At 45.8% G+C, this 13,078-nt stretch overlaps 7 protein-coding genes across 7 annotated transcripts; 3 read left to right on the forward strand and 4 right to left on the reverse strand.

Moving 5' to 3' along the window:
* Positions 1 to 862: 862 nt before the first annotated feature.
* On the forward strand, positions 863 to 1,960 carry FSUBG_7590 (uncharacterized protein; the record flags this gene model as incomplete). The annotated part of the gene is made up of 1 exon (XM_036685911.1): positions 863 to 1,960. The coding sequence occupies one exon, from the start codon at positions 863 to 865 to the stop codon at positions 1,958 to 1,960; it is 1,098 nt and encodes a 365-aa protein (XP_036536911.1).
* Positions 1,961 to 2,825: 865 nt separating this feature from the next.
* FSUBG_7591 (uncharacterized protein) lies at positions 2,826 to 3,980 on the forward strand (the record flags this gene model as incomplete). Its single annotated transcript, XM_036685912.1, has 1 exon — positions 2,826 to 3,980. One exon carries the CDS (start codon positions 2,826 to 2,828, stop codon positions 3,978 to 3,980), a length of 1,155 nt encoding a protein of 384 aa, XP_036536912.1.
* Positions 3,981 to 7,348: 3,368 nt separating this feature from the next.
* Positions 7,349 to 8,113, forward strand: FSUBG_7592 (ankyrin; the record flags this gene model as incomplete). Its single annotated transcript, XM_036685913.1, has 1 exon — positions 7,349 to 8,113. One exon carries the CDS (start codon positions 7,349 to 7,351, stop codon positions 8,111 to 8,113), a length of 765 nt encoding a protein of 254 aa, XP_036536913.1.
* Positions 8,114 to 8,516: 403 nt separating this feature from the next.
* Positions 8,517 to 8,987, reverse strand: FSUBG_7593 (uncharacterized protein; the record flags this gene model as incomplete). Its single annotated transcript, XM_036685914.1, has 1 exon — positions 8,517 to 8,987. One exon carries the CDS (start codon positions 8,985 to 8,987, stop codon positions 8,517 to 8,519), a length of 471 nt encoding a protein of 156 aa, XP_036536914.1.
* A 569-nt stretch (positions 8,988 to 9,556) lies between these two features.
* Positions 9,557 to 9,991, reverse strand: FSUBG_7594 (uncharacterized protein; the record flags this gene model as incomplete). The annotated part of the gene is made up of 1 exon (XM_036685915.1): positions 9,557 to 9,991. The coding sequence occupies one exon, from the start codon at positions 9,989 to 9,991 to the stop codon at positions 9,557 to 9,559; it is 435 nt and encodes a 144-aa protein (XP_036536915.1).
* Positions 9,992 to 10,548: 557 nt separating this feature from the next.
* FSUBG_7595 (uncharacterized protein) lies at positions 10,549 to 10,881 on the reverse strand (the record flags this gene model as incomplete). The annotated part of the gene is made up of 1 exon (XM_036685916.1): positions 10,549 to 10,881. One exon carries the CDS (start codon positions 10,879 to 10,881, stop codon positions 10,549 to 10,551), a length of 333 nt encoding a protein of 110 aa, XP_036536916.1.
* An 823-nt stretch (positions 10,882 to 11,704) lies between these two features.
* Positions 11,705 to 12,478, reverse strand: FSUBG_7596 (uncharacterized protein; the record flags this gene model as incomplete). The annotated part of the gene is made up of 1 exon (XM_036685917.1): positions 11,705 to 12,478. One exon carries the CDS (start codon positions 12,476 to 12,478, stop codon positions 11,705 to 11,707), a length of 774 nt encoding a protein of 257 aa, XP_036536917.1.
* Between the last annotated feature and the right edge of the window lie 600 nt (positions 12,479 to 13,078).

Consider the following 13,078-nt stretch of genomic DNA (forward strand, 5'->3'; position numbering starts at 1 on the left):
GCCTCTTAGGATAGAGATTCTAGGTTTTATCGTATCTCCTTGCCTGCATGTTGCCCTGTTAGGGAGATCTGCAATGCCGATGCTGAGAAGTGGCTGAGAGGGCCGAGCTGAAAAACGACGATCCTTTCCACTGTCTGTGTAGACAAGGAGGCCAATGACGGGGCAATCACTGCCCAACCATAAAGTCTACATTGTGATTGTCAGATTCCGGTCTAAGCCGTGTCTTGGATCAGGGCAGTCTGCAGCCATTAATGTGCTGCGCCTAACGCCATCGTTCACCGGAAAGTCAGACAGCCGAGACATGTTTCTAGTATCCTAGTTTCGTCATATTTTGTATATGATGCCATCAGCTGATCTGCCATATTTCTGGCTAAAGGATTTATGCCGCTCTGCAGCTATTACCGCAGGAATATCTATTCAACGACTTCTGCTCAAGCTACTTGGCATACGTGCATATTTGATGCATGTCTTCACTCTTAGGTGACATGGCCTGCTCACTTGCCCATCCCGTGTCTCATGCATATGCCTGATTCAGCCGTGAAGAAGATGATACCGCTCTGATGTCATTCCTTAGTTCTCTGTAAACTGGGCTGTAGTACTTTATATGCATGCTGATGTTGGCGAACCAAAACTATTACTCACCAAACAAACACCAAGTGAATAAGAGACTTGATTTGTTTTACCGTCGCTTTTCTCGTCAATTCGTTGACTGATGCCTAAAACTTATGACGCCTCCATGAGACATATCAATTCGTTATCCAAAGCTTAACCGACATTAACAAACCTTTGTTCCCCATTCAAAACAACTCAAGATATGGCTTCAGTGGCTTTGATATGGCATTTCCATATTGGAATGTTCATTATGATTGCTGCCAGTATCGTACTTGCCACTGGAAGCAACGATGGCTTGCAGCATATCCTTCACCTTCAAGACGCTTCGCCTGAGATTATCACAGGTCAATACGATCCTGCTCGAATCAGTATCCACAATACTGCTGGGCATGCATCATGGAACTGGACGAACGTCGACTTCGTCAATCAAGACATACCAAAGAAGCTCAATGACTGTCTACAAGATGGTGGCTCCGTGACAGACGTCAAGTGGGCGAACCACGGTAGAAGCATCGTGGCAGTCTTTGCTCATGCAATCGTTGTCATCAACCATTATCCTGACGAACCATCTAAAGACAAGATCATAACTTTCGGCATGTGTTTGGATAAATTCGGTCTGGGAGGAACTCACGGCATTGAGCCTCTGCCCGATGGGAAGCTCTCTATAGCAACAACCTCCTATGACGCAACAGGAAACATCAAGATCGTCAACACGTCCTTGGGTGTATCAAACCCATATCCAGGCTTTCTTCAAGAACTTGATGGTCTCCCTGCCGTGCACAGTCTTGTATGGGACCAAGTAACACAGAGTCTTTGGGCCGTCGGAAATGACTTACCTCCTCACGGAAGAAGTCCCTCGACAGCGCAGTTGAATCGCTATGAGTATAGAAATGGTTCATTCTCTCAAAAGCCCTCTCAAGTTGAGCCCATTGGTCCTCCAAAAATTCTCACCGAGGAATGGGACGACTCATGGTGGGATGGAGGACATGACATTACGCCTGTGCCTGACCAACGATGCCTCCTTATCTCTACAGATCTAGACCTCCATCTCTTCAATCTGAGCTCGGCTTCATTTCTGCACGGAGAAGAAGTGCTAAAACAGTCATTTATGCAGGGATTCAAACCTGTCAGATCTCATGAGAGGAATCTGCCTCGGGCTGATGTCAAGTCATTGAGCTTGCACAAGAGCGCCGGCACTCTTTATGTGCAAGCTGATTGGAAAGGCTACTTTTCGACTCAAGTCAACCATCTTACACCAGGAGTAAAGACTCCAAAAGCCATCTCGTTCTTGCAGTCGGTCTATCGTTCTCGTTGGTTTTCGCCCGTGGCTGGATGGTCTGTTGAGTAGCATCTTTCTTCGGAGCATGATGGATCTACGTAACTATTAGCATCTAGTCAAGAAGTCATGTAGTGAATGATTAAATGTCGCCCTCTTTGAGAGGTCCAAATATCAACTGCGCCAGTGAATGCTCTATTAACATTTCCAGAATATTTGAACTCTTAAGCTTGAATCTGTGGCCCTAAGCTCGACAGAATCCTCAAAAAGCCCAGGGTACAAGTTGAGAGGATGCCCGACCAGACGCAGCTTGGAATCGACCCAAGGCCTTCCATAGCTCTCCCACAGTAGCCACGGACATAAGAGAAGATGCGTTCCGTACAACTGGTCTCATTGATTGATTGTCATATTGAGAACAGTCCGAAAACCTGTTGAGCTATTGCAACCGCCGTCCAAGGAATCGTCATGAGTGACATAGTGAATGTGGTGTCAGCAGGAAGGTAAATTGCTATATACACACCGTATGTACTTGTGTGTGGAATAGCATTCCCCCGGTTGATATGCCCAGCCCACCGCCGCCCCTTTCTCTATCACATCTCAGACTTGGTGGGGCGGGATGACTACACGCAATACAAAAGTCCTACATGGCGCTTCTCTACATCAGGTACTGGTGTTGAGGCTCTTGCCGTGTCTGAAGAGAGGCCTCAAATGCAGAACAAGACATTTACGGCAAGATAAGATGCCAGCCGCAAATCTGAAGTGTGGTTGCACAGTTGACGCAATGCCTTTATCTACACCTCCGAGTACCATATAAAACTCATCGAGTATCTAGGCAGAAGAAAGACTCTTGTCTGCAGCACCCTCCAGACTTCATAGACAGCCTAGATTCTATCCCAAGCATACTATCTACAAGTACTCCTCTCTTGGTTATTTCGCCATGGCTGATACATCTGTCGAACAAACCTTAGGTAGTGAGCGAAGTCATGCCTCACAAGAGCCACCAAACATATCCTCAAGCAATGACAGCTCGAACGTCGGCCCCAAAGCATTTGACGCTTCTTCTCCACCCACTGGAATAGGTTATAAGGCAACCTCTGCACTTCCAGCGCGAATGCAGACCGAAGCAGGCTTCTACAAGACCTTCATTGTTGAGGTCGTCATCAATGGAGTATATGACCAAGCTGGAAACTCCAACAAGATCAAGAAGCCAAACTGGCCGCGGGGAAACTTTGAGTACTTGTACTCTCCAGGCAGAGATGTCCTGGGAACCTTTGCCAGTACTTCAGTGTTCTACAATGACACTGAAGATACTAGTGGTAGCACGTACATTGACTCACCAAGCCCGTTTGTCCACAAAGATGGGCAGATTACATACAAGTGGTACAAGGAAACAGACCAGAATGCCTACCTGGTTTTCAACATCAAGTCCCATAAGTACATTTTCATAGATCCAACGCTGCCCATCAGAGCACTCTATTTCCCCCAAATCTTCCAGGACCCCAGCTATCCAGGCTTCAGCAGAGTCGGGACCATTCAGTTTCACAAGTTCTCCGCGCAAGGCTTGACCCTGAAGAACTACTGGGACAATGAGCCTATTCATTTAGACATCACCAACGGCCGGGGACTGGGTTACTCTGGAGCAGCTCTATGTTTGAATGTCCAGTCAATAATGGCGGCTTTGTGCATTCCAGAGGATAGAGCCGCCCGCCGCGCCGATGGCACACATATCTGTTTTGACTCTATCTGGCTCCTTCGTGAAGCAGCCTCGCTCAACGCGGTAGACGACTCCGTTAGTCAGTGGGACTCGGGAGATTTCCACAGAAAGGGCAATGATTGGACGTCGATAAATGAAGGGATTCGCTTCGTGTATGCACCTCTTGATAAATCTGCTTGGTCAACCTTTGTCAAGCAAATTGTCGGAGCTTGGCTGGGTCTGATTCCTATCATGGGCCCTCTCTTAGCACTAAACTGGGACATCATATACTCATATTTGGATGACCCTGCAGGGTTCGCCAACTATGCTCATATCGGTAAAGAATGGTTGGCTATCTTGAAGTTCCAGGCAGCGGAACTTAAGAAGGCAATCAAGTAGTGACGGGCAAATCTATGCAGACCGTTGTATGGAGTTCTCCTCAGGAGTTTAAGCTCGGCCGGTCTTGATAGGAGGGTCTTTTTATGTAGTATCTCCAGTCTTTCAGGCAAATCAGAAAATAGGCCAACCGTTAAACATGCATAGTTTATATCTAGAATTCTCTCGAAAATGTCTTTGTAATCACGACTCACGATTCTCCACCTTCAATATTTCTTCGCCCAAGAGATGTCCACCACAGGCAAGGAGCGGCATCATGGATGAGAAGACACGTTTTTCACCGGATACAATAATAGCTGTTCACTAAATTACCATCAGAATGATCCCACTCCGTGAATCAAGGCTTTTACTTTCAATGTCAGTCCCTGAAAAGGCGCCCATACCCTCTATAAAAGGTCGAGCCGTTTAACTTCCAAACCATGCTAACCCTCAACCATCCACAAATTATCAATCTCTATTACAAACTAGATTTCTCACTCAACACACCGCAAACTTATAAATAAGTTCAAAGATGTGTGACAGCGTATTAGTACAGTACATAGGCTGCTGTGGGCATGCTCTCAGTTCAGGCACAGAATTCATACCTTGCGCTTTACAAGGGACAGAGTATTGTCATGTGAATTATCTTGAGGATAATCGGAATGGCTTTATAGAATGCAATGCATGCTTCATTGAGAGGGAGAGGCAAGAGGAGGAAGAGAGAAAGAAGAACGCTATGGAGTTCTAAAGCTGCAACCTTGATTAAGGAAGCTCAAACAAGGAATACCGTCCTTATATAGTGAAGCTGATCAAGATCCACAATTTGTGCATATGTACCGATGCAGTGAATCATAAACGGTGCGATTCTAACGTTCATGAATCCATGAAGGTCTTTACTGGTTTTTCTTTTAACATTTCACCAGCAGTGATCCACTGTAATAGACCTATTGTTGTATTACTTCGAGGTCACCTTGATTGTTTGACCCCAACTGTGAGGTGATACACCTACAAAAGCGGAAAAGTATATAAACCGAGCTCTCAGCATTCTCCCAACGTCTCTACCCAGTACTGCATATCGCAACATCGTATAGACACCACAGTCCTAAACTATTATCGCGAACTCGACATTATAAATAACGTCGCTTCCTACTCCATCAAGCCAGCCATGTGCACGACTACATTTATAAGATACTGGGGCTATTGTGGCCATTTGATACGTACAGAGACTGTTGATAAGATCTGTGGCCAAGAAAGTTGCGTCAGAGACTATGATTCGAAAGACCCGCTTCTCTATATAGAATGTGGGCCTTGTGAAGAGGCTCGGAAGAAGGAGGAGGAAGGGAAGTTGAAAGCGCTGCTTGCGTAATGATAGAGTGTGATGACGTGGTTCCAGAGAGTTGGAAGGTTTGTAGTCTTATAAGCATAGTAGATTAAATCAAATCATCACTGTCTTATGTTTCATCTCTCATATTCTGTCAGCTTGAGCTATGTCAGTGATACATCACTTGGAACAATATAAATAAGGCCATGAGCCGGATCTACCGTGGGAGTTCAATTATTAAAACTTCAAGCACACGAAGGCCACATCAAAACAACTGATTAGACAAATAAGCCTTGAAGCAAATATGTGCAGAACAATATATACGTCATCTTTGTGCCAAGTATGCTCTTACAAGATCGGGTTCAGGATAGACGGGGAGCCATGCAAGAACCCAGGAGATATGGAAAAAGGATGTATTGCCGAGTTTGAGGAAAAGACTGATTATCTATCTTCTGACCTTTGCCGGAAGTGCGAGGAGAAGAAGAAGGAAGACAAGAAGTGAAGACTTTGGTTGATGGCTGCCATGAGGCGCGAGGTCATCACCCCATATCGTTTGATGAATAATGCCTTCCAATGAATATAATCCTATGACACTCAGAGCTAAGGAGTCGCTGATTTTCCCTCCTTGCGTTCGATACCAATCACGTATTAATGAAATTTGTGTATATTCAGAGTCCAGCAAGTTGTATATAAATCCAGCCAGCTCCTCGCTTCTGGCACGCCATGTCTCAAACAAATTCCTTCACACAAGTCCTTATACATAGAAACCCACAAATTGCTTCCCGCTGTAATATCTACAACTACCATCATGTGCAAGACAATAAGCATTCGATATCAATGCGAGGATTGCTGGACTCTTGACCATGACGATACGACTGTGAAGCCTTGCCAGACGCCGAGGGACAGGAAAAAATGCAAGTCTGAGGTCAAGATAGTAAACGAATACTTCTCTCCAATATGGTGTTCTGTTTGCGTGGAGAAGAAACGGAAGGAGAAGAAGTGACTTAAATCACTACAAGGAGTAAAGAGTTCGCCACTATTGCCTTAATAAATGGAAAGTATCTTCTGCTCAATGACTTCTCGCTATACGAGTGCATAATTAGATGACCTTTTCCGTTGTAACTATTATGATCAGCTCAAATCACCGGCCATCAGCTCCCGTGACCATAAGTACGGCATCTTTCACTAGGAATTGTCTCCAAAGGCAGGCAACCAAACAGATCCAGCACTCCTAAAAAGTCGGGACGGGTACGAGATCCTCTAACATGTGCATCACCGCATTTGTGAGATACTACTAAAATGAGAAGAAATGTGACTGGTTGATCAAATACAAACAGAAAGAAACGCCGTCTGACGAGACAAAAGGTCTCCGCGAGCCAAATGTAAGATCGAGATTGACTCGAGAGATCGGTACGTGGATTCGGGAGAATACTCAATATACGTTGAGGCGTTGGAGGAGAAACTAAAGGGGTTGTTTGGTCATGACTGGTCCCTCCGGCTTTGGTATGGTCAGCAATGATGGTGAGATTCGATGAGGGCGAAGGATCAAATTAGCGGTTTTGGGAATAGCCTCGAATCCAGAGGCCCAACAACGGCCACTTGATAAGTGTCATGTCCCATCAGACTTTAGAACAAACAGATAATTGACAACGACGAACGTGACATGACATGACCGGCGTTCTCCTTATCGATGATCTGGTTCCCGTGTCTACTGAGATGTCTAATCTGGTGCATTGATATTGTTATCTATCCAATAGAAAAACACGTAAGCTTCACGTATGGAACTCACCCGATCCTCCGTTCATCATCGGAAGTCGGTGGTCCAAATTCTCACGTCAGTTTCTCTCATTCCTTCGCCACTTCAAAGAGTTAATCCCCCCCTCGGGGAGCAGGAAAACACCAGACCTTAATATAGGGTATTAAAATCAACTTAGCGAAGGGCCCCTTAAGCTTAGGCCAGATTTACCTAAGTATGTTCATTGCTTAGGGTCAAGGTCCTGTGTTTCTTTCCTCCCCTGGCCCTCGCTTAATTCATTCTAAGCATTCCAGCTGTGCAATACTGATCATAACTATGTTGCTTCAAGACCTAGCAACAGAGATCATCGAGCAGATAGTACAGTATCTCTCTGTGTGCTCTGATCTCAACGCCTTATGCCAGACCAACAAACGGTTTCACCACATTGCCAATGATCTTGTCTATCGTGAGGATGCACACTGGCAATGTAACGCACTCCGATGGGGTTCTCAAGAGGGCATCGTTTCAGTGGTAGAGAGATCATTGGATCAAGGTGCTGATGTCAACCACATCATCAACCAAGACGATGAGACTGCCTTGTTTCCAGCTGTCCAGAAACAGCACTGGGATATCGTGCATTTTCTGCTGGCGAGAGGTGCTGATGTTCACCGCAGGAACAAGGTTGGCGACAATCTTGTGTACCTTGCCGTAACGACTGGCAGTTATGATCTAGTGAAGCTCATGCTAGATCAAGGTGTCGATCCAAACTCCCATGTGGAAGGCGATGTTCCTCCTTTGTTGCTGGCAGTGCGAAGAGGATATCTCGACATCGTAAGGTTGCTCTTTGATGGCGGTGCATACATCGATGACAGCGACGACTGGGGCGAAACACCTCTACATATCGCCGTGGGCACGCCTCAGCATGACATCCTAATCTTCTTCATCGAAAAGGATGTTTTTCGCAAAGATAAGACTGGGGCTCGAGGTGCTGATGCACTGGAGATGGCTGTCATACGAGGAGACATGTCAACATTGAGGCTGCTTCTCGAAGGGGACGCGACATCATGCGATTATCACGGCGGCACTAGCCAGAGAAGATGATAAGGCAATATTGATGACAGAAAGATTGGTAGGAAAAGTCGGTTTCCTTGATGAGCATGGCAAGGAACTCCTTTGGTACGCTGTGAAGGGTAGATGTCAACGGTATACTCGCTACCTGTTGGATAAAGGTCTTGATCCGGATAGAGATCTTTGGAAAGAAGTTGACGGTTCCATGGTGGGAGGGTCGGCCTTGGTGGTGGAGATGCTGGGCGCCGGGGTACTGACAGCATGAGACCCGACTGTAAGGGAACAAGAAGTTGTTTGAATACGGAGAATGAATAGTGAGCATTAATGGCATCTTTGTTATAGCTATTTCTTCTCTCTAAATCACACAGGGACTCACTGGCCTTCAACTCCAAAGCTCCATCATTCTATATCGAGAAGCAGGCAACTTGAGCTTGCCTCAAGGCATATCAACAAACAAGGCCAACGAGCGCTTCCTTTTTATGCTTTTCTTGAATATGTCAATCTCGGTTCGTAAATCCTCTTGTTCCTTGAGCAACGCCTTCTTCTTGTCTTCGAGTTCTTTTACTTTGGTTTCGGCACGTTTCAATGAGGCTTTCGCTTGACTCAAGCAGTTTTTCAAGTTCTTGATCGTCTCTCCATCCCAAAGACTGAAGTTGTAACTTGTAGGCGCAGATCCCTTTTGGTTGCATTTGTTCCGAGATTTCTTATCTTTTGAATCCATCTTTGGCGGGTCATCCTTGAACCTAACCTTCTTCCCTGCTTTCGTCTTTGTTTCTTTTGTGGGCTCGGATTGATCAATCTCATGCTCGCCCTGGAGGCCGAGTTTGTTTTGCGAGACAGTTTCGGGCATTTCTTCGGGACCTCTCATAGCCACGTCGGCGCTCTTTGTGGGGTCGCTGTCGGCCATGGTGCTCTTGCACGATATAGATAATTAAAAGCTTCAGGGAGCGGTTTTGTCCAAAGGAGTTGATCTCAACTGGATGTGAGCATTCCAGAACTGAGGTGGTTGGCTTTGATATAAGAGCTCGGTCCTCGACTCCGCTACGAGTCACAGCTTGCAAGTCCATCAATTATTAGTTGACGATTATGTCGCACCAGTAGGTCATTCAGAGACATCACACAGCCGTGCAGTAAATCAGCACCTTATACCTTTGTTGTCGCTGAGACTCAAAATGACCTTCTTGGTCAGACACTCCTCTTCTTCCTTTCATCATGCTGCTAAGGAGTCGCAGTGATGCTTATTGGAGTTACATGGCAAGAGAGAGATTCTCAGCATCCCGTTATGGATTCGCTTTCCCTGTCTGTATCGCGACGAGTTCATTAACATCTAGCTGCTGTACTAAAGTGCTCAGCCTTTGACACTAAATCGGCGGTGGTAGCAAGCTCACAAGTAACCCCCAACAAGAACTTTTGTCTAAGCTGTAAGATTCTATGTTCAGCTCAAGGACATCTCCGTATCACCGGGATCAATTCCTATTACTTCTGGACCTTGGCTACTGAATTCCGGCCCTTCGTTTCCAAATCCCTGAGGTTCTTCAGCTCAAGATCCCACTTATTCTGTCTTCTGTCTAAGTCTTCCAACATATACTCTACCGCCTTAATTTCTTTCTCGTGCTTTTCGAGCTCGAGTATGTACGACCTCGCCAGTATCGCCGATTTCTGTCTTTGAGCTTCCTGTCCTTTCCGCTTGCTTTCCTCCTCTCTGTCCCAAGTTCTTCTGATAATTTCCTTCAGCTGATCTTTGCCTTGACGTAGCTTGTCGATCCTCTTCTTGACGTATTCCTTGTCAACCTCCAGTTTGTTTATCTCGAAGTTGGCTCTGTGGATCCTCTCCACCAATTCTTTCTCCGGCTCCCTGCGTGTCGTGGACGTGGGGACATCCTTTCGCCTGTCGAGAAGTTTATCAGGCATTCTGCTGAGTTGACTGATAGTAGTAAGCGATGGTGTTGTTCGATAGAAGCTATGACGCCGTTCTAGTGAGCTGCAGGTTATCCAGGCTGAAAGAGGAGAGAAGGCAATTGAAATTATCTTGCTGTAGCGGAAGTTTCTTTTAGATTGTTGAGCGCAACATTTAGTTCAAAACAAAAGCATATGGTTCCAATTTCTTCCTGATATAAACCTCCATGGCGCTACCTAGAACATTGACTCACTCCAACCTTTCTTACAGCGTATAGGTGAATTACAGATAGCTTTCTCTTGTGAGAAGTTGGGCCTCATCACTCTCGACTACCTCCATGCCCCAGATAGTAGTTGTCCTCCGCGAAATCGTTCTTCGGGAGTTCTATCTTCTGTTCAGAGTCGATGGGCTCTATGATTTAGTAGTTTGGCTCCGCCTCATTCATGATTCAGCGGCCATGTATACTGTACAACAACTCACTAGCGGTCATTGAGTAGTAGAATGGATCTCTGTTGAGGCTAGATTACAAGTTCCAAATCTATAGTTCTACCCATCGCAACATCCCAAATATCTATCTCCTCTGTAGCCTGGCCATTGCCTTCTGATGCTTCTTCTTTGTTTCCTTGAGTTTCTCCTTCTCACGTTTCAACTTTTGTTTCTTTTTGTCTAGCTTCTGCAACTCTGTTCGAAGTTCCGTGATTTCCTCTTCCATATCCGTATCCTCATTATTTCTGTCACCTTTTTCTAACTCCTCGATCTCCTTTTCAACATACTCTTTGTCTTTCTTAAGTTTTTCTTTTTTGAATTTAACTGTATCGAGTTTCTTCTCGGCTTCCTTGATAGCTTTGCCATGGGCTAGGAACGCGGGAATGTCAAACAAATGGGGGAAGTTTCTGTTGGGCATTATTATGGGAGACTACGTATAGTGGTTGTGAGGTTAGTGACTATCGGGATATACTAATTGAGCGAGAAGAAGAATGGGTATTTATATTTCTTGTGCGGTAAAAAATGTCTCTCACACCGGAGCGTAACAGCAATGAATCGAGGTAGCCTTGCTCAAATCATCTTACGTGGTCTTTTCTGGGATCTATGTTCAATGTAACTTTGCCCACAAACCATCGGTGGATCTTATACATCTTACTCTTGCGAGACCCAGACTTCATCACCATCTGGCGTTTTTTTGCCCTTGACTGTAGCTGCTGACTGTGGACTATAGCAGCGACGGGTATCTTTTTTTGTTCAGAGCAAAAGCCGACAGCGATTCCACGCCAAACTTTTTTAACCATCTCATTCACGGCTCACCACTAACAGTCATGCTCCCCTAGCTACACTTCACCTGTTTGTTCTCTTTTAACCTCGTTTGACTTGGCATCTTATGATGGGTGTGGGCTTGGGGTCGAGGATATTGCCTGTGAATTAGAGAGGCATTCGCTCATGTAACGTTCTTCACATGGATATATTCAATCACTCGCTCGGCTGATAGTTGGTAACCAAAATGCCAGATCCTATTAAACTGGTAGTTGGAGAATGGAACATGAGCGATTGGATTTGTTACGAGGCCACACGACAGACCTGTGATTGATGAAGCAATCATCCTTTCGAGATCGTCAATACACATGTCTTCTCGCCTCTTGGTGTAGTAGGCCCAGTTCAACTTTCAAGAGACATTGCCTGTATTAACTCACACGTTAACTATACCTCTTTCCCGTATGCCTTGCTATCTACCTTCAATTTCCTCTCTTCTTTGTTTCAACCGGAGTTCTGACATAAGTAGTTCGGTGCGCATAGTGACTCAAAGTGTCACGGAACGAGATGCGTCCATATATAGGTGTAGCATCTACCTTCTTTGCCTTGTGAGACTCCTCCTTCTTGGATGGCTTGTCTGAGCCTCTTCCATGGGATTCCTTTTGGTGAGGCTGCGACCTGCGTGATTCCGATCTGTATGGATCCTTCCTGTCTGAGTATGACTTATGAGAGTCTTTCTTGTGAGACGCTGATCTGTGAGATTCCTTCTTATGCGATTTCGTCTCGCGATCGTCCGTTCTGCGAGGCTCTCTTCTATGAGACTCTCCTTTGTGAGATTCTCCTCTATGACTGCCTCCACCGTGCGAGCCCATTCTCCTGGACTCCGTTTCTCTTAGGTGTAGGCTGGTCAAGTTCTCATCGAAGTGAACCCTACTTCCAGTCTGTCTTCCTAGTCCATCTGAAAAGGGTACGTTGTTGCCATATACTTGCTCTTGAGACATGTTTTCACAAGATTTACCTTTGTCAGGTCTAGATTGATCGTTCACCTGCACATACTCGGGCATGTGCTGGGGTACGAATTGGGGTATATCTTCGGCCGCAAACTGTGGTGGGACAGCTATGGGCTCGTTCTGAGGCTCAGAATTTGGCTCATACACAACCATACCCATGGTCGCATTCGCATCCGGGCTCTGAGGTGCATTGCCTGGTGGCAAGTTCTGCGGGGGGTTGTTGTCTTGGGGATTGTCTTCTGGCATCATGTCATCCAAAGAGGGGGCCAAATGGGATCGTAGATGGTATTCTGTTTAGGCAAGCTGAGTTCACTTGAGTATGTCTTGGTCGAAGGTTTGATGCAGAACACAGTGGCCATCGGGGAACTCGCCTTGATATAATAGTACTCGGCGCTACTCGCGTTTCAATTCAGTACAAGCTAGCCACGATACGCAATGAAACATACAGCTTTTTCAGTTCCTTGCAATTCTAATCATTGTCACCTTTCGCTGTGTCACTGGGCTTTTACGAAAGTCATGGGTGACGAGGCGAGAATCTCCCCGGAGCTATCAGAGCCAGAAGGTATTACGGATCAGCCTGTCACCTACGGTCCAGGTGGTGGCTGCTTTGACAAGGGTCTTCGAACAGAGCTTCGCGGTGGTTTCCAACTCACTGTATCTTTCTACAATTCGCTCAAAGTAACTCGTCTCTTGTTACATGTCATACAATTATGATTCTTACCAAACCTTCGGCAAATCGGCTAGTTTGTTCTTTATTATGTTTGCACTAACGCAGAATTGCTTTGCACTACAAACAGGGGGATAGAAACCTCCAGCCAAACTCGATAACTCTCGTTGCTCATTGCA

The sequence above is a fragment of the Fusarium subglutinans genome (genome assembly GCF_013396075.1).
Source record: "Fusarium subglutinans strain NRRL 66333 chromosome Unknown NRRL66333_c0000098, whole genome shotgun sequence".
Lineage (NCBI taxonomy): Eukaryota > Fungi > Ascomycota > Sordariomycetes > Hypocreales > Nectriaceae > Fusarium > Fusarium subglutinans.